The 24,813-nt window shown below is 41.1% G+C and overlaps 1 protein-coding gene across 1 annotated transcript; it reads right to left on the reverse strand.

The window, feature by feature from the left end:
- Positions 1–1,688: 1,688 nt before the first annotated feature.
- Positions 1,689–23,774, reverse strand: npm1b (nucleophosmin 1b). The gene is made up of 11 exons (XM_029727833.1): positions 23,694–23,774; positions 23,298–23,380; positions 22,436–22,555; positions 20,605–20,698; positions 20,385–20,476; positions 19,321–19,388; positions 19,127–19,205; positions 17,674–17,772; positions 5,361–5,471; positions 4,398–4,472; positions 1,689–3,086 (listed from the first exon to the last, which is right to left on the reverse strand). The coding sequence occupies exons 1-11, from the start codon at positions 23,743–23,745 to the stop codon at positions 3,033–3,035; spliced, it is 927 nt and encodes a 308-aa protein (XP_029583693.1). The 5' UTR covers positions 23,746–23,774; the 3' UTR covers positions 1,689–3,032.
- Positions 23,775–24,813: the final 1,039 nt, after the last annotated feature.

The raw sequence follows: 24,813 nt of genomic DNA on the forward strand, positions 1-24,813 counted from the left end.
TTCCTCATTTGCACACACTGTATACAGACTTTTTTTCTATTGTGTTATTGACTGTATGTTTGTTTATTTCATGTGTAACTGTGTTGTTTGTGTCGCACTGCTTTGCTTTATCTTGGCCAGGTCGCAGTTGTAAATGAGAACTTGTTCTCAACTAGCCTACCTGGTTAAATAAAGGTAATTATAATTATTTATTTTTTAAGTACAGTTGAGGTCAGAAGTTTACATACACTTAGGTCATTAAAACTTGTTTTTCAACCACTGCACAAATTTCTTGTTAACAAACTATAGTTTTGGCAAGTCGGTTAGGACATCTACTTTGTGCATGACACAAGTCATTTTTTCAACAATTGTTTATTGACAATTTCACTTATAATTCACTGTATCACAATTCCAGTGGGTCAGAAGTCAACATACACTAAGTTGACTGTGCCTTTAAACAGCTTGGAAAATTCCAGTAGATTATGTCATGGATTTAGAAGCTTCTGATAGGCTAATTGATATAATTTGAGTCAATTGGAGGTGTACCTGTGGATGTATTTCAAGCCCTACCTTCAAACTCAGTACCTCTTCGCTTGACATCATGGGAAAATCAAAAGGAATCAGCCAAGACCTCAGAACATTGTAGATCTCCACAAGTCTGGTTCATCCTTGGGAGCAATTTCCAAACGCCTGAAGGTACCACGTTCATCTGTACAAACAATAGTACGCAAGTATAAACACCATGGGACCACGCAGCCATCATACTGCTCAGGAAGGAGATGCGTTCTGTCTCCTAGAGATGAACATACTTTGGTGTGAAAAGTACAAATCAATCCCAGAACAACAGCAAAGGACCTTGTGAAGATTCTGGAGGAAACACGTACAAAAGTATCTATATCCACAGTAAAATGAGTCCTATATCGACATAACCTGAAAGGCCACTCAGCAAGGAAGAAGCCACTGCTCCAAAACCTCCATAAAAAAGCCAGACTACGGTTTGCAACTGCACATGGGGACAAAGATCGTACTTTTTGGAGAAATGTCCTCTGGTCTGATGAAACAAAAATAGAACTGTTTGGCCATAATGGCCATCGTCATGTTTGGAGGAAAAAGGGGGAGGCTTGCAAACCAAAGAACACCATCCCAACCGTGAAGCACGGGGGTGGCAGCATCATGTTGTGGGGGTGCTTTGCTGCAGGAGAGACTGGTGCACTTCACAAATTAGACGGCATCATGAGGAAGTAAAATTATGTGGATATACTGAAGCAACATCTCAGGAAGTTAAAGCTTGGTCGCAAATGGGTCTTCCAAATGGACAATGACCCCAAGCATACTTCCAAAGTTGTGGCAAAATGGCTTAAGGACAACAAAGTCAAGGTATTGGAGTGGCCATCACAAAGCCCTGACCTCAACCCTATAGAACATTTGAGTGTATGTAAACTTCTGATCCACTGGGAATGTGATGAAAGAAATAAAAGCTGAAATAAATCACTCTCTACTATTATTCTGACATTTCACATTCTTAAAATAAAAGTGGTGATCCTAACTGACCTAAAACAGGGAATTTTTACTTGGATTAAATGTCAGGAATTGTGAAAAACTGAGTTTAGACTACAGTATGAATTTAGTGAAAGGAGCCTAAGTGTGAAAGTCAGGTGTTGACGGCTGTCTGATTACTCTACTAAAAGTGAAACTGTTTTACAAATGCCACAGGGTTAGATTTGGTTTATTCTGGTAAAAGGTAGAAAAAACAGACAGATATAAATGGACAGATACGTTGATCTTAACAAGCCATAAATAAACAACCACTATGAACTGACATGCATCGTACGTATCAAGAATCCTTCAAATAGCAAATCAAATTACAAGTAGTCTCATGAAATTGTCCAATGCCTTTCTTCCTCCTGTCGACTTTCACACCATGCAACTGAAATATAGCCCAAATATAATAAACATGTAAGATCCAATTGGGTAAGACGCTAAATCCAATTGCAGTGAATGGAGTATGTGGTTCATTGATCATTTTTCTCAGTGAGTGATGAAATGTCTTTAATAAACATTTGCCATTCTCTTCACGTTTTACTCATAAATGGGTTAACAACAGTATCTTATCATTCCACAGTCAATACACTTACCAAGACATCAAATTTAAGAGGGCTAGGAAACCATGTCTTGACTAGCAGTATATTTTCCAGTACAGTATTAACAACTAACCTTGCTAGAACATAACAAGACCAAAACATAATGTGTTTACAGGATAAAAAACAAAAAAAACTATGCTAAACTAGAGAGAAATGTTCAAATGAACACGAAAAACTAAAATACAGAAGCCAGAACCAGAGGAGATTGAATAACCATAAATACACAGATCTACAGTATTCTGAAGCTGCCATCATAGCACATTCAACTATACGGACTATTTACAAACAACAATGTCTTCAGGATTTATACAAACACAATCCTTCAAGGAACAGTTCACTAAAAATACATGATAAAAACATAATTTCCGAACTTACCTAGGCTTCCGTCTATCAACCCAGTTACTTCACAAAGCAACGGTAATGAAATCATTCACTTAATTACTACCGATCATCTTCTGGAGTGATATGGTTGCTTTGGAATGTTTATCCTAGCATTGCTACAAATGATACTAATGGACATGCTAAGAAGGCTAACCATCTCTGGTTAGCTAACTGAGCTAACCAGATGCTGGTGAAATTAACTAAATAACCCACATATGCACCTAAAACTGGGTCGACTGACAACAGCCTATGCAATTTGAAAATCATGTATGAACTATTCCTTTAATGGGCTGGGACATATTTAACATATAAAACAGTTGGCAAAACATCACCATAGTTCATAGGCCTATGGTATCCTGATGGACACCAACAGTAGGCTAACAACCTGTTCTTTAGCAGGGGTGACATTGTTACACATATTCACTGATGCTCTTAGTAATGGGTTTAAACATTGCACCTTCAATGTTCTTGGGAAATAAAAGTATAGAGAAAGCAAAACTTATCTAACGTAACTGTAAGAAATACAATTACTTATTTCTTCTCTGTTTTCAATGTTTGTACAAAGTTCCAGAGGTCTCTAACCACCTGTATGACAGAGAGAGAGAGAGAGAGAGAGAGAGAGAGAGACTAATTATAATGCATCCAAATGACGTGCTGCATAGCAGAGAGTTATGAGTCTATGACTCACTTTTACTACAGAATGCCTTTAGTGGGCGCCTTGCCTTGCCTTGCCTGGGGAACAATGAACTGAGACGGCATTTAGGGGTACAAGGGGTTGGGTGGGGGCAATAGTACATACCAGAAAGAATGACTAGGAGTCTGACACATCTCAGAGTCTTTGGCTTTGGAACCAAATCGCTTCCACAGATGTGTTCTACACACTGGGATCAAGCCTCCCCCTGACCGCACCTTGCAGTCTATAGAGTTTTCACCTGCACAAACAACTGCTGCTGCTGACAGCACAATCTTAATGGAGGCCTTAACATGTCAGGCTGTGGGATCTCAAAGGGTTCCTCATTAATAAAAAGAGAACCTGGTTTGTGACCCTTCCTAGCACGCACGCACACACACACACACACACACACACACACACACACACACACACACACACACACACACACACACACACACACACACACACACACACACACACACACACACACACACACACACACACACACACACACACACTTGAATGCACACACATTTTTGCACATACACACACAATAAACGCACGCACGCATTCCCATTTAAAAGTTTTTTTTGACACAAACATTCCAATTCCAATTGTTTCCCAGAAACTAAACTGGGATATAATGGTGATTAGTGAATACCATCTTGGCCCCATGTGGTGGAGATAAAAGGGCTCTTTTACTTAAATACTCCAAGTAAACTACAACTAAGTGCTGCAATGGCGTGAGTAAAAACTATTTTAAATGTACATCGAGTCCCTGCGTTACGTCAGCATTTCTAAGAACAGGTAGTACTGGAGTCCAGTAGCCCTAAATCCATCTAGAGAAATATTCCTTCACTTAGTCAAAGACCTTGAACATGTGAGAGACTGGTACCATTCGCATACCTCCGGTCCGTTCATTAGAGCTACAAAAGACACTTGGTAGAGAACTACGGCAGTAAATCAATGGGGAAGACTTTGCCTCAGCAGGTCTACTCCCATTCTATCCCTTATTAAGAGACCGCAGACCCAACATGAACATATTTCACTCCAACAAAACTATCTGATATTACTGGGACACGGTGGGCAAAACCTTTTGTTTTTAAGCTAGGTGTTATATATTAAAAAATGTATTCAGCAATTAATGGCAATCGTTATCTAAACTACTGCAATGCTGCTGCTACTAAAAACGCTTTCACTACCAAGACAAGAAAAATACTTACTTTTCTATCTGACATCCTGAAAGCACTTTTGGCATAGTTTTCAAACTTCTGCTCGGTCTTTGGAAAAGGTTTTCCCTGATGGAAAAGAGCCAGTAAATATGTTTCATCTGGGTGAGACATTAAATCAAACTGGAGGGAAAACAACGTTATTACCAATATTACATAACATGTATAGCCTACAATTCTGTATCATTCACACGAGGCAAATATGAGGTGGCGGTGTAAAGTTGACGCAGCACTACGGTATGTGGTCCACATGTGTGGTCCATCCAGTCTGAAGAGGCTGTAAGACAGGAAGACAAGAAGCTAATCCCTCTGTATGACGTCATGGCTGTGTGAGCGCCAGTGGTCAGTACCCCACAACAGGCCTGGTGGCCATTGGCAAGGTCAGAGGTTATTCACACACACTCTGGAGGAGGTGCATCATGTGTTCCACTAAGGCTTCGCTGCAGCCTCAGAGGGGAAAAACAGGATATCCGTTCTCCCTAAATATGTACTGCTGAATTGTCTTCAGAGAATACTTTTGTTGCCAAGACAACTACAGCGTTTATGGCATGTACAATTTACACCGGACTTTCTAATCAGCATCTTTTACATTGGTGGAGTTTTGGCTTGCCTGGTGACATCACCAAGCGGTATAAATTAATAGACCAATAACAAAGAGCGTTCTAAACCTGTCAGCCAATAAGTTCAGGCTACATATCCCTCCCATTAGGCCCCTCTAATAAGTGCTCACTCAAACCACTCCCACAGTCCTAGAAAAATGATTGCTCGAGAATAGTTTTTTGTTGTTGATTCTTTTTGTTTTTGTTGCATTTTAACTGAAAAACAATTACACTAAGGTACTTAATTGTTACCCATAAATGACTTGATATCGCGATAATCTGTTGCATTGGGCCTTTAAGATATGGAGCAGCATTTTCTCAAAGCTCTATGTTGGAAGCATGAAAACAACTGTGTTACCTCTTTGGCAGCCGACACTAGCTTGCTCTTGATTTCGGGCACGGTGAGAACATTGGATGGGCCAGCTCCAGACTTTTCCTTCTGGCTTTTTTCTTTTCCTCCCACTGGTGTCTGCAAGTCAAACATGATCAACATCATTCACAGTATCATTCAGTGGTGTGCTTGTTCCAGTAACTAACCAGCCTAACTGAAAGGTTGACACTTAGGCTATGTCTAGATGGCAGTCAATAATCACTAGTCTCAATGTAGGCTACATAGGTTTTTAGTGTATTCCTCCACCCTATAAGAAAACCCCTGTCCATTGGCCAAAACCCTCCAAGTACATCCTGTCAATGTATCTATGAGTGACATCTAGGCCATTTGCACGATCCCAACTAGAGATGGGCATGGTTATTCGAATATTAAACCGGACGTTAGTATTCGATTACTTGGGAGAGTATTCATTTTCTAGCTGGAAAAAAATATATAGGCCTATTTTAACAATGAAAAGGCTTTGTCTAAAAATTGCTACATAGTCTACAAGGACAGACCATTACATTTACATTTTTTATAAAACAACAGTTTTATGTCAGTTTGTATGAGTGCGCCCCATAACGAAGACCCACCGGTAGCCTACACACATTTCACACGTGTAGCTTGTTGTTACTCTCCAATCACAGCGACACTACAGTCAGAGGCCATGTGTAGCAAGTGAAGTGGGAGATTTCTAATCAATGCAAAATGGAATTAAAATTACGGAATTAAGTTGGCCAAAAATGATCAACCAACAGGTAGGCTGTTGTTTAATATGAATATGGAGTTGTTGTAGACAAGGATGGGGAGCGAAGCAAAATAGCCTCAATTAGCCTTGCTACTTTACCTAGCCTGTTAAACTCCGACTCTCACTGGTGGCATTTTATAGACTACGCATAATATTGTATATTATCCTCATAAAGTACACTTCGGTCTTAGAGAGGTACAAACTGTGGGATTCAGATAAATGTATCAGAAACAAATGTGACTCCTACAGAGCCCGAGATAGAGCAGACCAAAAAACCCTGAAATTTAGTTTAATTTATAATTTGGGGGGGGCGGGGTCCCCCAATTGTCCCCATGGAATAAGAAATTTGATGGTTTGAGATAAAATATGTCAACAATGTCTGTTCCAAAAGGATTTTTAAAAATAAATTCAAATGTCTGACCTTTTACCTAATGGAGGCGCAGGGCTTGTGCAATGTCTTACAGGAATGATTTACATATATGAGGAGGAAGCTGAAGTCTCTACCTATCCATTGATGTAAATATATCACCTGTCTGGCAGTAAGATTTGAGTTTGATTTCCAAAAAGACAAGACCTGTAGCTTTCAAATGATATGTCACTTTCTATTTTCTGTTGAACATTTTCTCACCGGGCTCTGTACAGGGCCCAAAACGACCACTCAGAGTTTAACAGGCTAGCTAGCTGGCTAACTAACTGGCTACTGTAGCTAGCTAGTTTCTTTACAATGATTTGATGCAGTCAAGACAGGTACTAACAGATGTGATGATAGACAAACTTGTTGCTGCAATAGGTTATCTAACTACTAGCGCGAGTCAGTTTGGCTGCTTTCGCTATCTCTCTTCCTCCGTGCCACACACAGACTGTCACACACCGGCCACTGCTCCTCTCTCGCCCTTCCCCCACCCTTCTGCTGAAACAAGCAGAGCGCAGTGCACTGGCTCTCTCTCTCTCTCTCTCGAGTCACGCAAGCAAGTCTCCAATGAAGTTACAAAAATTAAAAAAAATCCTTAAAAACATGTATTTTGACAACACGGATATCAGAAAAAATATTATATTACTTGAATAGTCAAATAATTTCAAATGCCTATTCCCAACTGGCATCAAGTCATTGGTTGTAGCTCGTGAATTGGCCAGCCCAGGCTGTGCTCACTCCGCTGGTTCCAGCCCCTATCCTGACCTATTTACTGTGAGTGAGAAAGGTTCCTCTATTGGGGTGAGAGCAACCAGCTGGAAGGGGATTAAAGCAAACACACACCACATTCTACCCTAATTACACCACCTTTTGACAAATATGGTGGGTACAAATTATCCTTTTATTGCTTCCAAGCAGTCAAGGGCAAGCCCAGACTTTAGCGTTGAGCAACAGAGCTCTGGGGAGGGTTGTTTGCCAAGAGGAGCAGAAAAAATATTTGTTTTTCAGTGGCGGGTTAACTCCCCCAGGCTGACACTGTGAAACGGGTCACTACCACATGAGAAAAGCAGCGGCCGCTTGCTCGCGTTTCGCGAAATGTTTTTGCGCTATGGCTTAGCGTGAAAAGCAACCAACGAACACTTCTCATGAACTTTTTTGTACGGGAAGAGAAGTAATATTGAGTAATATTACGAACTCAGAGGCCCTATATAGTGGTGAGAGACTTTATCCCCTCATAGCAATTATGTAAGGTGACCATGTTTGATTGTCATAAATGTCATTAGTTTCCTTTTTTTGTGTGTATGTGTGTGTGCATACAGTGTGTGTGAGCCTCACAGAGCTCTCAGCCAACATAGCATTAACAGGGCTACAGGTGTGTCCAGAGCCGGGCGGACTAGGCCCCAGAGGTCCTCAATTAGGAGTGTGTGAGTGTGACACACTTTGACACGCCATATGCCGCGGCTGCATGTTACACAAGCAGGGAGCCTGTTCCTACATGCTGGACCGGCTGGAATCCTCTGTGATTGCAGGGTTTCATTGACGGCTGGAGCTGTGTTTGAAACTAGGGGAGAGGGACCTTCTTGGAGAGGCTTTCTGTCAGGCGACTGAAGAAATAACTTAAAGAAAGAGTGCTTTTTATTATGAACATGGAGTAACATTTTTGATCCTAGTGAACACTTGACAGTTGCCTTAAAAACAATGGACCCGCACCAGCACCGTAGTACAGTGAAAATAATGACCGGCACCTGACCCAAACCCTCCTATCAGGGTTTTGTGAAGAGCATCATATTACCTCTCCAGTTGTGCATATTAGCGTCTTGACGTTACAGTGGTTGCCCTTTACACTTGTACGGGTTGAAAATGGCAGATTTGGGCACTGATCAGAATCACCTTTAATTTACACATATGCCTAAATTGGAATGCAGTGGCTGTACAGTAAAATGCTATACATTACATCACAGCTCTGGCTCTGCGCTTCACAGCGCTGTATGGGTTTTGACTGACAGCCGTTCTGAACTTGAGCACCGCTTGTGATAAAAAGTTGCCCCCATCCCTCCTGCTAATTGGCCAACTTTTGCAAATGTTTTATTGTCTGAGTGAGGGAAATGCTGTAAATTAAGAGGATTATAATAAATAACGTTTTGATGTTATACAAGCAAGCCAAACACCGAGTCCAAATGTGCATTTACAATACCATATCATAAAACTCATGTCACATACAGTCACTTCTGGAAGTATTCAGACCACTTGACATTTGCCATATTTTGCTACGTTACAGCCTTATTCTAAAATGGTTTAAATTGTTTTCCCCCCTCATTAATCTACACACAATACCACATAATGACAAAACAAAAACAGGCTTGTAATTTTTTGGGGTAAATTATAGAAAATAAAAAACATTTACATAAGTATTTAGACACTTTATTCAGTACTTTCTTGAAGCACCTTTGGCAGCGATTACAGCATCGAGTCTTCTTGGGTATGACGCTACAAGCATGGCACACCTGTATTTGGGGAGTTTCTCACATTCTTCTATGCAGATCCTCTCAAGCTCTGTCAGGTTGGATGGGGAGCATCGCTGCACAACTATTTTCAGGTCTCTCCAGAGATGTTTGATCAGGTTCTGGCAGGACCACTCAAGGACATTCAGAGACTTGTCCTGAAGCCACTGCTGCATTGTCTTGGCTGTCTGCTTAGGGTCATTGTCCTGTTGGAAGGTGAACCTTCACCCCAGTCTGAGGACCTGAGTGCTCTGGAGCAGGTTTTCATCAAGGATCTCTCTGTACTTTGCTACATTCATCTTTGCCTTGATCCTAACTAGTCTCCCAGTACCTGCCGCTGAAAAACATCCCCACAGCATGATACTGACACCACCATGCTTCCCCATAGGGATGCTGCCAAGTTTCCTCCAGACGTAATGCTTGGCATTACGGCCAAAGAGTTCAATCTTGGTTTCATCAGACTAGAGAATCTTGTTTCTCATGGTCTGAGAGTCGTTAGGTGCCTTTTGGCAAACTCCAAGCGGGCTGTCATGTGCCTTTTACTGAGGAGTGGCTTCCGCCGGGCCACTCTACCACAAAGGCCTGATTGGTGGAGTGCTAGAGAGTGTTGTCCTTCTGGAAGGTTCTCCCATCTCTACAGAGGAACACTAGAGCTCTGTCAGAGTGACCATCAGGTTCTTGTTCACCTCCCAGTTTTTTTCTCTGACATGCACTTTCAACTTTGGGACCTTATATAGACAGGTGTGTGCCTTTCGAAACCATGTTCAATCAATTGAATTTACCACAGGTGGACTCCAATCAAGTTGTAGAAACATCTCAAAGATGATCAATGGAAACAGGATGCACCTGAGCTCAATTTCAAGTCTCATAGCAAAGGGGCTGAATACTTAGGTAAATAAGGTATTTCTGTTTTTTTATTAAATAAATTAGCAAAAATGTCTAAAAACCTGTTTCGCTTTGTCATTATGGGGTATTCTGTGTAGATTGCTGAGGATTTGTATTTATTTAATCAATTTTGGAATAAGTCTAACAAAACAAAATGTTGAAAAAGTCAAGGGGTCTGAATACTTTCCGAAGGCACTGTACAGTGTCAACGTTCATGATCACTATGTTTGATGTACAGTTACAAGATGACATGGCATCATACCCTGGGTTGTTCTGAATAGAATGAACCTGTGTTGGTCTATGTTGCATCTACTCCACATTTTCCAGGAATATTCTAATCATGTTACTGAATGCATCCAGAATACTTTCAGAATGTGTTATCAACAAATGAGGCGAAAATTACAGTAAATGTAAAATTCACATAAAATCAACAGTGTAATGTTTGGATTCAGTCTTGTCAGGTGAACTGTTGTGTCCTCAACTTTGGTCTAATAATTTCCCCATGATCTCCAAGCTGTTCTCTTTTAATTGCTACGATGGTCATGCATATGCTATTCATATTTTCTCTGTTAGAAACATTTCAACTTAGCCCGATCCATATAGGCCAATTCAAACAAGTGTAAAGGGTTAATGAGTACGTTTACATGGAAACTAATAATTCGATAAAAAATTGATTATGGCAGTAGGCCGAGTATGGCAATAGTCAAGTAAACACCTTACTCTGCTTATCTTAAATCGGTAAGTAAAGCATAAACCGATTAAAACACCTGGTTCTGAGAAATCTTTTGAATTATTAGAACATGTAAACAGCTTAAATCAATGTTCCAGCGGTGTATTTGAACTGCACATGTGCCAGCACCGGTAGCACAAACCTCCCCCTCCTATGCACGAGTGAAGTGAGTTCGGAAAAACTGAAAGCACACATCTTAGAAAGAGTTTTCACATACAAACTCCATGTCAGAACTGAGAATCAAAACGGTATCGCAAAAATAACATGGCCACTGTGGTAGAACGTTTTATTTTAATTGCCGATTTTCTGCATTTATCAAAAGTCCCATCAGTAGCCTGATTTCAGATTTTTCATGTGAAAAGGAGTCTTATGGAAATCGTTCTTCTTGCAAAGCATGTAAATGTTTTAAACAAACTATTATATCAATCCGACTATGCACAATAATCAAATTATTGTGTACATGTAACCATGCTCAAGGCCGTCATTGTAAATAAGAACGTATTCTTAACTGACTTACCTAGTTAAATAAAAGGACAAATATATATATATATTTTAAATCGATAAATGATGGTGCATGATGTCAAAAGGTTTTGAAAAGATCTTTGCTGTTTTGAATGTTAGATATAAACATACAGTTGAAGTCAGAAGTTTACATACACTTAGGTTGGAGTCATTAAAACTAGTTTTTCAACCACTCCACAAATTTCTTGTTAACAAACTATAGTTTTGGCAAGTCGGTTAGGACATCTACTTTGACATGACACAAGTCATTTTTCCAACAATTGTTTACAGATAGATTATTTCACTGTATCACAATTCCAGTGGGTCAGAAGTTTACATACACTAAGTTGACTGTGCCTTTAAACAGCTTGGCAAATTCCAGAAAATAATGTCATGGATTTAGAAGCTTCTGATAGGATAATTGATATCATTTCAGTCATTTGGAGGTGTACCTGTGGATGTATTTCAAGGCCTACCTTCAAACTCAGTGCCTCTTTGCTTGACATCATGGGAAAATCAAAAGGTATCAGCCAAGACCTCAGAAAAACAATTGTAGACCTCCACAGGTCTGGTTCATCCTTGGGAGCAATTTCCAAACGCCTGAAGGTACCACGTTCATCTGTATAAAGAGTAGTACGCAAGTATAAACACCATGGGACCACGCAGCCATCATACCGCTCAGGAAGGAGATGCGTTCTGTCTCCTAGAGATGAACGTACTTTGGTGCGAAAAGTGCAAATCAATCCCAGAACAGCAGCAATGGACCTTATGAAGATGCTGGAGAAAACAGGTACAAAAGTATCTATATCCACAGTACAACGAGTCCTATATCGACATAACCTTAAAGGCCACTCAGCAAGGAAGAAGCCACTGCTCTAAAACCCCCATAAAAAACCCAGACTACGGGGGTGGCAGCATCAAGTTGTGGGGGTGCTTTGCTGCAGGAGGGACTGGTGCACTTCACAAAATAGATGGCATCATGAGGCAGGAAAATTATGTGGATATATTAAAGCAACATCTCAAGACATCTGTCAGAAAGTTAAAGCTTGGTCGCAAATGGGTCTTCCAAACGGACAATGACCCCAAGCATACTTCCAAAGTTGTGGCAGAATGGCTTAAGGACAACAAAGTCAAGGTATTGGAGTGGCCATCACAAAGCCCTGACCTCAATCCTATAGAACATTTGTGGGCAGAACTGAAAAAGCGTGTGCGAGCAAGGAGGCCTACCAACCTGACTCAGTTACACCAGCTCTGTCTGGAGGAATGGGCCAAAATTCACCCAACTTATTGTGGGAAGCTTGTGGAAGGCTACCCAAAACGTTTGACCCAAGTTAAACAATTTAAAGGCAATGCTCCCAAATACTAATTGAGGGTATTTAAACTTCTGACCCACTAGGAATATGATGAAAGAAATAAAAGCTGAAATAAATCATTCTCTCTACTATTATTCTGACATTTCACATTCTTAAAATAAAGTGGTGATACTAACTGACCTAAGACAGCGAATATTTACTAGGATTAAATGTCAGGAATTGTGAAAAACTGAGTTTAAATGTATTTGGCTAATCTGTATGTAAACCTCCGACTTCAACTGTACAATAACTGATGTGAAGATAGCCGCTAAAGAGGTGATGGGAGCCAATGACGACAGTATATTCAAAGTTAAAACATTCGAATTATATGTCACTCAGAATCACCACGGCAACATCAGTCTGTGTGTGTCCACAACAAGCGTGTGGATCCGGACAGTGACAAGAGGCTTGTTGCTAATTCAAACCATTGTATTTGAAGCATATTGAAAGTAATGTGTAAACACTGATCATTACCTGAAATAATAACAGAGACTAGATACAGTATCTTGATTGTGGGATGAATAAAGGAACCTCTTTTTTGGAAACTACGCCTCTTTACAAAAGTAGACACGGGTTTAAGAAGTAGATTGAACCAAACGGTTAAAAAACAAGACCATGGTTCTTTTTTTCTTCCCTTTGGAGAATGCAATAATCTTCTCTTTCCTTCGCAGAAATCGGCATTCATCGCACAGATCAAAGGTATCAAATTAGAGGACAAAAGAAACGCACAAATATACACACACACCCTCACACCTCCGACTCTAAAAAACCCACATGCCACTGGCTCCCGGCCAAGAAAAGCCCGGCGTATTTATTATTTGGGGGCGGCTCTCCACTTCCAAAGGACAGCTGTGGGCCTGAAACAGCTGATAGATAGACAGAGCATGCTGTTTAATCTGCGCCAGACACTGATTACAGATGGGACATGTGACTTAATCACTTGCACGCTAGCATTTCAGGTAATCGCTCGTCTCCGATTCAAACACATGGTCATGATGACACTTCTGCCGGCTAAGTCTGAGTGAGGTAGTAATTGTCCCTTTGGTGTCTTGTAGGAGGGCTTTGGAGGCCGGGAAAGGAGACAAAAGACGGTTCGCTGAGAAACTCCCGACTCCCAAGACTAAAAAAATGTTTTTCCCTCTGAACTTTATTCAAGCAGAACAATTGAAAAATCTGGAAAATTTGAGATGTGATTAAAATAATCGTTAACAGGTAGGCAAGACACAGATGCAAATTTAATTGGGTGTCCATCAGTTGCCAAAAGTGACGATGTAGGTCTTCTCAGGAGAATCCCAGGCAGAGCATCTTACAGCTTTATGACTGTGGCGTCTGCTCGGAGGCATCATCACAGAGCAGGCAGCCTGCTTCAACTTCCATCAATCAAAAAGCACTAACACACCATAGATGACTCAACTTTAGACCAACAAACTCAAATGACAGTCATATCGACCTATTTTCCTGGCACCAAAAAGCGTAGACAACGGGACAAAGAGTTAAGAAATATGGTGAGAAAGGTACTGGCAAAGGATCTGACGAGCCACCCTAATGACCAGTCACCTGCACTAAGAAAACGCCTGCTTCCTCTGGGAGAAACCTGCCTGCTGCCCCTGACATCAAACACTCATAATGAGAGCAATTGGGAGAAGGTGTGTCCAGGAAGCGAGGGGTGTGAGGAGGCTGTGGAGAGGGGTGGAGGGGTGGTTGAGGGAAGGGGGTCGGGGTTAGGTAGGGTGGGACTGGGGGGTTAAACTGGCAGGAGGCCAGGGTTTTCCCTAAGCCTAGTTAGTTTCCATAAACTAACTAGGCTTCTTTTCATTTAAAATATTAAATTCCCTCGTCAGAAAAGTCTATATTTCCTTTTTCCGCTAGAATGAACGATATGTATGTTCTAGTGAGCTACTGATAGGACAGGCGCCTGTCAGTCACAAAGCGAGCGTTGACAGGGGAACACTGCTGGTTTGTCAGTCTGCTGTCTGTCCTGCCTCTCGGGTACTGGTTAATTTTGTGCACTGTGGTTGCAGTCAAATTTCTTTTTACAGAGGGAGAGCATGATGCATCGTCTACTGTGAGTGAATTTACACGTCCCATGTAATGTAAATGTGTATGATGAGTTGAAATCCACTTAGTTATTGTTTTTTGAAACAATTTATTTTATTTTGCGTGTTTCATATAGCCAGCCATGGAGTCGGGGTGCATAGGCTATTTACTGTGCTTTGATTGACGACCGAACAGCAAGTGTTGGCTAGTTCAAAAAGGTGTCGATCTGACTGAATAAAGTAAATCTCCTACGTCTCTTTGCTATTCATAAATCATACAATGTAGGTATATGTCCATAGCTTCTCATCGGAACAGTAAACCAAAGATCTTGTTTGTATTTTCCTAGGATTCGAAGCCCATGTCAAGACATGCTAGTGACCACTAAAGTGACTCAACAGTGACCTCTAAAGTGACTCGTCAGTGACCTCTAAAGTGACTCGTCAGTGATCTCTAAAGTGACTCGTCAGTGATCTCTAAAGTGACTCGTCAGTGATCTCTAAAGTGACTCGTCAGTGTAGCCTAGTGATGGGTTGTTTGCAAACGAATGGCTCTTTTTGAACAGGTCTTCAAAGTGAACGCCGGGAACTGAATCACTACCACTGCTTTTTTTCTGCAGATAAATTGTGAAAAAATTTGATGACGATGTTGAATCCTCACTGCAGGAACAATTGGTAGTGGAGAGAGCCTCAATCTTCTCCATAAAAACGATAAAAGTAAAAAGACTGAAGGTTATAAAAGCTAATGATACTAACTCTCCAACCATACCCTCAGGAAAACACTGAGGATGTTTCGGAGGTTAGCTTGTTGGTTAAACCCACTAGCATTTTAACAACAGCTGTCGTGACATGATGAACAGCGGCCATTACAGAATTAGCTAGATTAGCCAGCGTTCGCTCTACCACACACTGCACGCTGCCCCGAGGGCTACGCACCACCCCGGGTGATTAGCATAGCAAGTCTCACCTCCTTGTGCATTAGTGTCTGAAATCACGTACAAAGGGTACAGTTTTCAGTCCGAAACAACATGCTGTGAGGATTTTGATAATTTCTTGTCATGACAGGAAGTGCTGAAGGCGTCTTTCCTTACATATTGTTAGAGAGAAAATGAGATTGAATTTTTGAGACACTGCTATGAAGTTTTTAAAATCTAAATGAGAGGTTCTCATACATTAATTTAAGTACATTTGTAATTTGATTAAGGCAAAAACAACCTGTTGCTGTTCGAGGCTAGTCTATTTTATGTCAACACAAGAGAGAAATGACTGCGACAAAAGGTCACTGCTACTGTTTCAAGTTAAGATCGACTCATTTGGGGGGCTACGTGGGTGGGTGGAGGGGCTGATTTGGGTGTTCTTAAGGAGGGGTGGAAAATGAGAAGGTTGCAAAGGTGGGAGGGAGTGGTGTTTTGGCTTCAAAGGTGGTCTGCAACTCAAAATGGTAGGTCAGGCCGAGAGGTCGTGGTCTTAAACCCCATCCTGGGAAACGTGTTCAGGGGTCAGATGTGTTTGTTTAACACAGAGAGAGTTCAATCCTCGGGTTTGTAAGGCCGCTGTCCAAGAAATTCCACCTGAGTAATTAAGCACCAGTCTTGAGCTAATTGCTACTTGGATTTATCACATTCTTTTGCAGTGCTTTAATTAAATGCAGCTTGCTGAAGGTTTGGCAAATACTTCTGGAACAGTGGTCTTATGAGCAGACACCTCTTACATAATAAGCATGTGTCTTACTGTGAACATTCAAATGTGACTGTGTAACTACTACAGAAATACATAGGTATTAATAAGATTTATTTACAGAAAATGTAGTCTCGTGACAAACTTAACATAAATGTGGCTAGAGCACGCAGGATTTTCTATACTGTCCCCCATGAACCGCAATTTCGTGGAACAAACAGCTGATGTGTATGCTCTATGCGCATCACAACTCCTATATGCTGAAAAATATCTTCCATTTTTCATGTTCAACAGCATAACACTGTTATTAAGATTCTTCTCTCTAAACTAGCTGGCAGAGAACATGTGTTTTCCATGAGTTTATTTTGAAGCCTAGACCACAAATGCACCTTTAAACTGTCTGCTTTGGAACTGCCTAACCACAAACAACTCTTTGGAATCTCTCCTTGCCTCCTCAGCTCTAGGCCTATTTTGGAATCACATGATCTTATCCCATAGTAGGCTGGACAATAGAACGAGTCAAAATTCACTCAAGGCTGAAAAATGGCAAAAGAGCGTTGGCTAAGCTGGAACACTAGTGCGCGCCCATAGCAAATGAATGGAATCGAACGCTCGCAGAGCCTGTTTTGACTGGAGTGATGCTTAGAATTCCATTTAGCCTAAATGGCACCAAAAAATGTATCAATTTTTATTTTACCATTACAATCTGTTCTTAGGACGTAACTGAAAAATAGCAACCTGTGTAGAAAGTAAACATCCGTACCTCAAAGGTGCCAAGTGTGCTTATGTCTGCATAACGAGGAAGTAAGAAAATAATTGTAACTTCAGACTATTTCTGGTGTAGCGTTCGATGACAACGGAATACACTGCCCAGCCTTACATAATTAGAAAGAGGAGATTCTCATGATTAAAATGGTGTCCAATTTAAAATTTTAAAAAAGGAAAATATACACATTGCGAGATATTTGGCAAAATAGGCAGACATACCTATATTTCCCCCATAGGAAACAATGGGACAACCTCAGAATTCCATGAGTAATTTTTAATTGTTGTTTACATTTTAACTACCAACAACGTGGGCAGGTCTCATTGCCAACAATAGCAAAGCAGGCATTGTGACGTAGAACAATAAGCTGGAAATAGAACATTCGGAAGGCGAGTTGGTGCTCAATAGAACTAATAGGAGCTGGCAGGGTGAAAAATGCCCTAAAATAAGGCCTGTTATTCCGTGATTACTTCAAAACTACGGCAAACAGCTGGGGCATATGGTAATATTATGAAACTGGGCTCCACGGCGAACGCAATGAACTAGTTTTTATCAGAAAAAAGCATTGTTAAAAATGTCTGCCAAATGAAAAGACCACTTTTGGGAGCAGACACCAGTGCTTCATTTGGATGTGAGTAATTACTCTGGTTTCATGTTGGTCTAAAGAGGTCTAAACAGGTGTAAGAGTTGACCTACCTTGGTTTGAGGTTTTGCTGATGGTCCCCCTTGTTTCCCTGGTGAGCCATTCTGCGCCCATGTCACACTTTTCGGCTTCTTCCCCAAAGGCTCCGGGCTCTGAGAGGCAACGGAACTAGTTAGGAAGCACCATACAAAATAGAAAATCCAATTTCCAGTAATCTTTTAATTTGAGATTACATCATTTTGACAGCAAAAAAGTGTTTCTGTTGTCAAAATAGACTGCCTGCCTGTCTATATAAACTACTTCAGTCAGATCTTCAAAAGGAGGGAAATGGGAAATTAGTAAAAGAGTGTATTGGGGGAACAGTAATTAGTATGCTCGCCATCCTCTCAGTGTTTCAACCCAGGAAGCGTATTAATAGCCATGCTGTCACTGCTCATCACTATAATACAGTATGAGCATGACAAAGAGTTAAGAGAGCAAAGAAAAGAAGAGGAAGTAGAATAAAGATGTGTTCTGTAGAGGGGGAATGCAGGATAAATCAACAGGTGACAGAAAGGCTCAGCTGTCATCTGGCCCTGGGGCTACAATCAGTGCTCACATCAGGTATGTGAATATGCCTCGCTTTCATCTCTCTCGGCCTGGCACAGTTGAAATCACAAACACACACAATGATACACAGCCACACCAACACACACACACACACACTGTTCTAAGACAAAGGCCAGGTGCAATGAGAAACTGTTGGACAAGAGAAGGGGGGCGGTGTATGAGAATAAAGTGAGGAATGAAAGCGAAAGACAGACAGCAGGAGGAGAGAGGGACAGGACATGTAGGCCTAGGTGCGTTATCGAGGAGAGGGTGCAGGGGCGTGGGGTTAAGGAAATGGGAATTCCCAAGCCTAGACGTGTGGGCTGTGTTTCTCAAGTTGTCTTTACTGCGTCTCGCTCTGCACTGTGCTGGTGAAACAGTGAGTGTTCAGGTAGATTACAGAGGAGAAATCCGATCATTATACCCGCAGACCCTGTGTTTTAGTCTCGAAAAACCAGATGGATACTAGAGGGAACAAGATGAAAAAGTTTCCCCCGCTTTGTCTCCAGCAAAATGGCCGCCGGTCAGCGAGTGCAAATGAGAGCACTAAAAACATGTCTAGTTTACCAGACTTGCAATAACAACAAGAATTTGACAAAATGGTCTTTGACACTGATACGCAATACCACAAATGAGACTTGATGTAAGACAATAAAATATGCCTACAACATTTTACATTATGTTGTGAAACATCTTATCCTGTGGCTATTCCAAGGTCTGGTGAAATGTGTCACAATCCTAGCTATCTAAGATGACATAATACTACTTGTTGGATCTCCTATTGGCGCTTGTCTACATGGACAAGTCTTTGTCTAACATGACACCTAGTGGACATATAAGGTACATCATCTATACCCAGTGTCATTAGTCAAGGTCTTGTGGTTGCTACGTTTGAGAACAGAGAATAACAGGGCTTACTTTCTTTATGGTTGGTTTGGCTGGAACTTTCTGTACCTTCACCTCACTCTCATCTTCATCACTATCGTCGTCATCATCACTACAATGAATAGAACAAGAAAATCTATTTGTCAGGCTATCTAATGGTGGCCCAACAAAGGCACATGATGCAAGACACACCAAACAACTGAAAATACAAACGAGAACATTCATACTCATCGTCATCGTCGTCATCTTCATCGCTGTCATCATCATCATCATCTGACTCCATTTTCAGTTTCTTCTGCAAAGGGAAATAAACACAATGTATGTAAAACTGTTAACAACTTCTTGGTGACGGGGCAGTATTCGGAAATTCAGATGAATAACGTGCCCAAATTAAACTGCCTGCTACTCGGGCCCAGATAGGATATGCATATTATTAGTAGATTTGAATAGAAAACACTCTGAAGTTTCTAAAACTGTTGAATGATATCTGTGAGTATAACAGAACTCATATGGCAGGCAAAAACCTGAGAAAAAATCCAACCAGGAAGTGGTTTGTAGTTTTTCAAGTGATTGCCTATCCTAACTACAGTATCTGTGGGGTCCTTTTGCACTTCCTAAGGCTTCCACTAGATGTCAACAGTCTTTAGAACCTTGTTTCATGCTTCTACTGTTACTGGGGAGAGAATAAGAGCTGTCTCAAGCCTGAGACCAATGAGTTGTTTACCGCGCAGGCACACAGGTGCACAGGCGCACCGTTCCTTCTTTTTCCTCTGTAATGAATACGCTATTGTCCGGTTGGAATATTATCGAAGATTTATGTTAAAAAGACCCTAAGGATTGATTGTAAACATCGTTTGACATGTTTCTACGAACGGTAATGGAACTTTTTGACTTTTCATCTCGGGTTTTGCGCTCACGCATTATGCCTTTGGAATAGTGATCTGAACGTGCGAACAAAACAGAGGTATTTGGACATAAATATGGAGTTTATCGAACAAAACAAACATTTCTTGTGGAAGTGGGAGTCCTGGGAGTGCATTCCGACGAAGATCAGCAAAGGTAAGTGAAGATTTATAATACTATTTCTGAGTTTTGTTGACTCCAGAACTTGGCGGGTAACTGTATAGCTTGCTTTGATGGCTGAGCGCTAGCGTCCCACATGTCCCAGAGAGGTTAACAAGGCATGATGAGGAATATGGTATGTATGCAGTTGAATACAATACAATATATTGTATAATGTTTCTCTCATTATGTGCCTGTTGCATGAGTTAAAACAGCAGGAGGAACATACCGGGGCAGGACGCTTCCCTGAGGTCAAGCTTGACAGCCTCTTCACAGGTGATGTGTTGTTTTCCTCCTCTTCCTCATCAGAGTCCTTCACACCTACAATTTGAGATTAGGTTACACATCCAGCGCTGATGTCTTGTACTGTCAAAATGTCACCTTATATCAAGCCCGAAGAGAGTATACAAACAACTAAACCAGCAGACTGCAAATAAAGAGTCACTCACTGACAAAATGCTGTCCACTGATGTACACTGGTCCACAGCCAGACTGGAGACGGAAGGTTACTGGAGGGGTGATCTCAAACCCTCCTAAACTCACCTGCCAAACAGGGGAGAGCATTAAAATTAGGAATAAAAGGATAAATATTTTTAATTGTTTCACATTTATGAGCAGTTGAAACTATCAAACGTAGAAGTACAACGTCACAAATGACATTAGAGAATGTAAATTCAACTTGCTTTTTCCCCATGGGGGGAAGGAATCCCATGGATCTGCTAGCAAAAGGGTCTTATCAAATGATCTATTAATGTATTACCATATTAAAATCAAAACATCTATTCACTTGTATCTGCTTGTTAAATATAAAAGTTGTGGGTGCAGCCTGTTGTGAATGTGAATTCCTAAGTGCCAGGCCATTGTTCTGGTGGTGATGGTAACCAAACAAAACACAGGTGTAGGTATTAGAGTAACTACTGTTGAAGTGTTCAGGTAGTGATAACTTCCATAAAGTAACACAATTATCCACTCACAGCTAGTGTTTTCAAGCCTGAACCAGAACCAAAACACACACAAGCCAAGCAGCAGCCAACAAGCCAAGCATGTTACAACAATAGAAGTCAGAAACGGCGACAGTGTTCTCTGGACCTCTTGATCAGGGCGGCAGTCATATTTTTGCCATTTAATATGCAGAAACTGGATTACTTTAGGACAGGGATGGGCGACTAGCAGCCCTTTTTTTAGGATCGTGGATCAATCCCCCCCAAAAACAAAATGTTTTGGGGGAATTCTGTCAGGGTCTCAACTTACTGCTGAGAGTTAGAATAGTAGAATACACAAGCTGCAATTTTGAAATGTGGTTGTGCATCACTTTTTATCTTGTGTCAGTCACAGAGCATTTTTTATTTATTGGTAAGTTAGTCTAGCTGGGGCCCCCCATTGATTTTGTTAGTCACTCTCACTCAGATATCATTTTAAAAACTGCAAAGATTTCTCTCCACCCTATGGAAAAATGTGTAGAATTGCAGGAAATTAGCTGTAAAACTGCACATTTTTCTCTCCACTCCATGGAAAAATTTGTAGAAATGTATGAAGTTAGTTATAAAATAGCTATATCTTCTCTCCGCCCTATGTTAAAATGTGTAGAATTACAGAAAACTTGCTTTAAAACGGCAATATTTTATTATTATAAATTGTTTTGGTGGGCTCCCCCAAAAAATGTCACTTAGGTCCCCAAAAGGCTAGGGCTGGCTCTGACTGCATGTGTGGGTATAGATGTGGGTACATAGACCCCCAAGCCACTGAGGCCCAACATGAGTTCAGATTTTGTTGTGGCTCCCACCCCCATCAAAGTTGCCCATCCTTGACATCATGGAGAATTAGCCCCTCACTGGCATGGCCTTGTCATAATCAAATCACATGCGCCGAATACAACAGGTGTAGACCTTACCGTGAAATGCTTAAGCCCTTAACTAACAATCCAGTTCAAGAAATAGAGTTAAGAAAATATTTACAAAATAACAAGCGTAGGTCGCTGTCTCTATAGCCACAAATGTAGCCTGAGGAAAGATAGTAATAGGTTGTGTGGTTCATTGAATCCAGCCCAGTGTTGTGACTTGGGTCATGGCCAAAAATACCTGTAGCATCTGTGTAGACCTGTGTAGTAACACTGTAATTACTACAGTAACAACACGTTATTTGAGTAATTGCATGGTAATGGAGTGGAGTGTTTTTCACTATTACAAAAGTGGAATAAGGGACAGGGTTAAAAGAACATTCCTAAAGCTTAAGGTGAGTAAGAGCACGAACTAGGGCGATTCATCATTCTAAAACACTCACAGAGGGCAGCACGGACGGCTTCAGAACAGCCAGTGGAATTTTGGTGGTCTTTCCGTCGTATGTGACACCCTCGATCTCCACCGTGTGAAACTTATCCTCGGCCTCCGCACCCAGGCACACCTGCAACACCAACAGCTGTTTTACAGATATGATATTGTATGTTTTTCCATGTTGGAACACGCCAACAACCTCTAGTCTCCGTCATTTGTCCGTCAATCATCATCTTTGCTTGGTGGCAAATAGGGAGAGTGACTGAAAGAATGTTACAATGAGGATATCTATTTAGAGGATAGGAACGGGGTCATTTGGAAAGCTAGGAAAAGGAGCAGAAAACAAAGAAAAACTTTGTCTGTTGATGAATATGTTATTCCTTTAAATACACATCAAAGAACTGTGACTAGTAGAAATCTCTACTCATTATGTTGACAAAGGTGAACTTGGTATTGTGGTGTACTGGTACAAAGGGATTTCTGATATTTTCCAAAAGTAATGAAACAAAAGGGAAACAGGTGAAATAGAGACTAGATATTCCATTACATAAAATTCAAGTTTTCATTGTATTTGTAAAAATAAATTATTTAACAGGTGCCAGTCTGCACAGGTGCAAAGATAAATATACTGCAGAAAGTGTAAAAATAAATGGACTTGATGAAGAATATTTAAGAACATACAGCTTGCTGAATTATTCAAATTAATTTAACTCACAGTAGTTGGAGCATAGTGGAATGCATCAGTTGTCACGACCTAATACATTTTTATTGTTTTAAAACGCCACGATGAAATGTTGGCCAAGTAGCTAGCTAGCTACAATATGATATTCTGTAATGGAAACTCGATCTCAGAACTGGCATCATAATCTTACTGCTTTGAGTGACAGCTGATGATCCGCATCATCGTCCTCCACCTCGACTTTGAACTCCTTTTTGTCCGATTTGAGTGCACAACCTGATGTTCACAACACACAGGTTAGCAAACTCTAAGCAAATAGCTGTTGACATTCTACATTGAAAACAGAAATGTAACAGTATCATTGATAACAAATTAAGCTAGCTTGCTAGCTAGTCTGCTAGCTTGCTAGCTAGCTAACTTGCAAACAAAAGAGGGTATTGCTGAATTGGCGCGAGAAGCTCATTTGCATTGCTAGCTTAATATAGACATTTGGTGTGTTTGGGAGAGTTATAGCTATGTAACAAAGTACAAATGTCTGCTACTACTAACTGTGCATTAAAATTAATCTTGGCAGTACAGACGTGCTCACCAAATAAATACATTTGAGGTCTGGTTAAATCTGGGACGCTATTCTCCGCCATTTTCCCCCTGAATGTTATTGTTCTGTTCCGTAAAGGCAAGTGACAGCTCAGTAAGCCAATGGGATAGCTAAAGGGAAGTTGTGGAAATCATATTCGTCCAATCGAATCAAAGCCTGGGTGGGACAAAAAGGGGGAACCCCACTTTGGTTTACGTCCACCAGATGGAGACAATGCAAAGGAACTATAAATAATCCTGTGATACTTGAGATTTGAAAATCTACTGTAGTATGATATTGCTGTTTTGTAATGGTGTGTAACACTTGCCATTAATATTGCTTTTATACCTGTGTAGTAACACTGTACATCTGTAGCCCTGAAGTGTTTTGAAAGGCTGGTCATGGCTCACATCAACACCATCATCCCAGAAACCCTAGACACACTCCAATTCGCATACCGTCCCACAGATGACGCAATCTCTATTGCACACCACACTGCCCTTTCCTACCTGGACAAAAGGAACACCTACGTGAGAATTCTGGTGATTGACTACAGTTCAGCGTTCAACACCATAGTGCCCTCAAAGCTCATAACTAAGCTAAGGATCCTGGGACTAAACACCTACCTCTGCAACTGTATCTTAGACTTCCTGACAGGTCACCACCAGGTGGTAAGGGTAAGCAGAAACACATCTGCCACGCTGATCGTCAACATGGGGGTCCCTCAGGGGGCTTAGTTCCCTCCTGCACTCCCTGTTCACCCACAACTGCGTGGCTGAGCACAACTCCAACACCATCATTAAGTTTGCAGACGACACCACAGTGGTAGGCCTGATTTTTACATTTTAGTCATTTAGTAGACACTCTTATCCAGAGCGACCTACAGTAGTGAATTCATACATTTCATACAATTTTTTAATTTTTTTCCCCCCCGTACTGGTCCCCCGTGGGAATCAAACCCACAACCCTGGAGTTGCAAACACCATGCTCTACCAACTGAGCCACACTGATCACCAACAATGATGAGACAGCCTATAGAGAGGAGCTGTCCATCAACGTGAGCAAGACAAATGAGCTGATCGTGGACTACAGGAAAAGGAGGGCTGAGCATTCCCCAATTCACATTGATGGG

The sequence above is a fragment of the Salmo trutta genome, chromosome 3 (assembly GCF_901001165.1).
Source record: "Salmo trutta chromosome 3, fSalTru1.1, whole genome shotgun sequence".
NCBI classification, from domain to species: Eukaryota; Metazoa; Chordata; class Actinopteri; order Salmoniformes; family Salmonidae; genus Salmo; species Salmo trutta.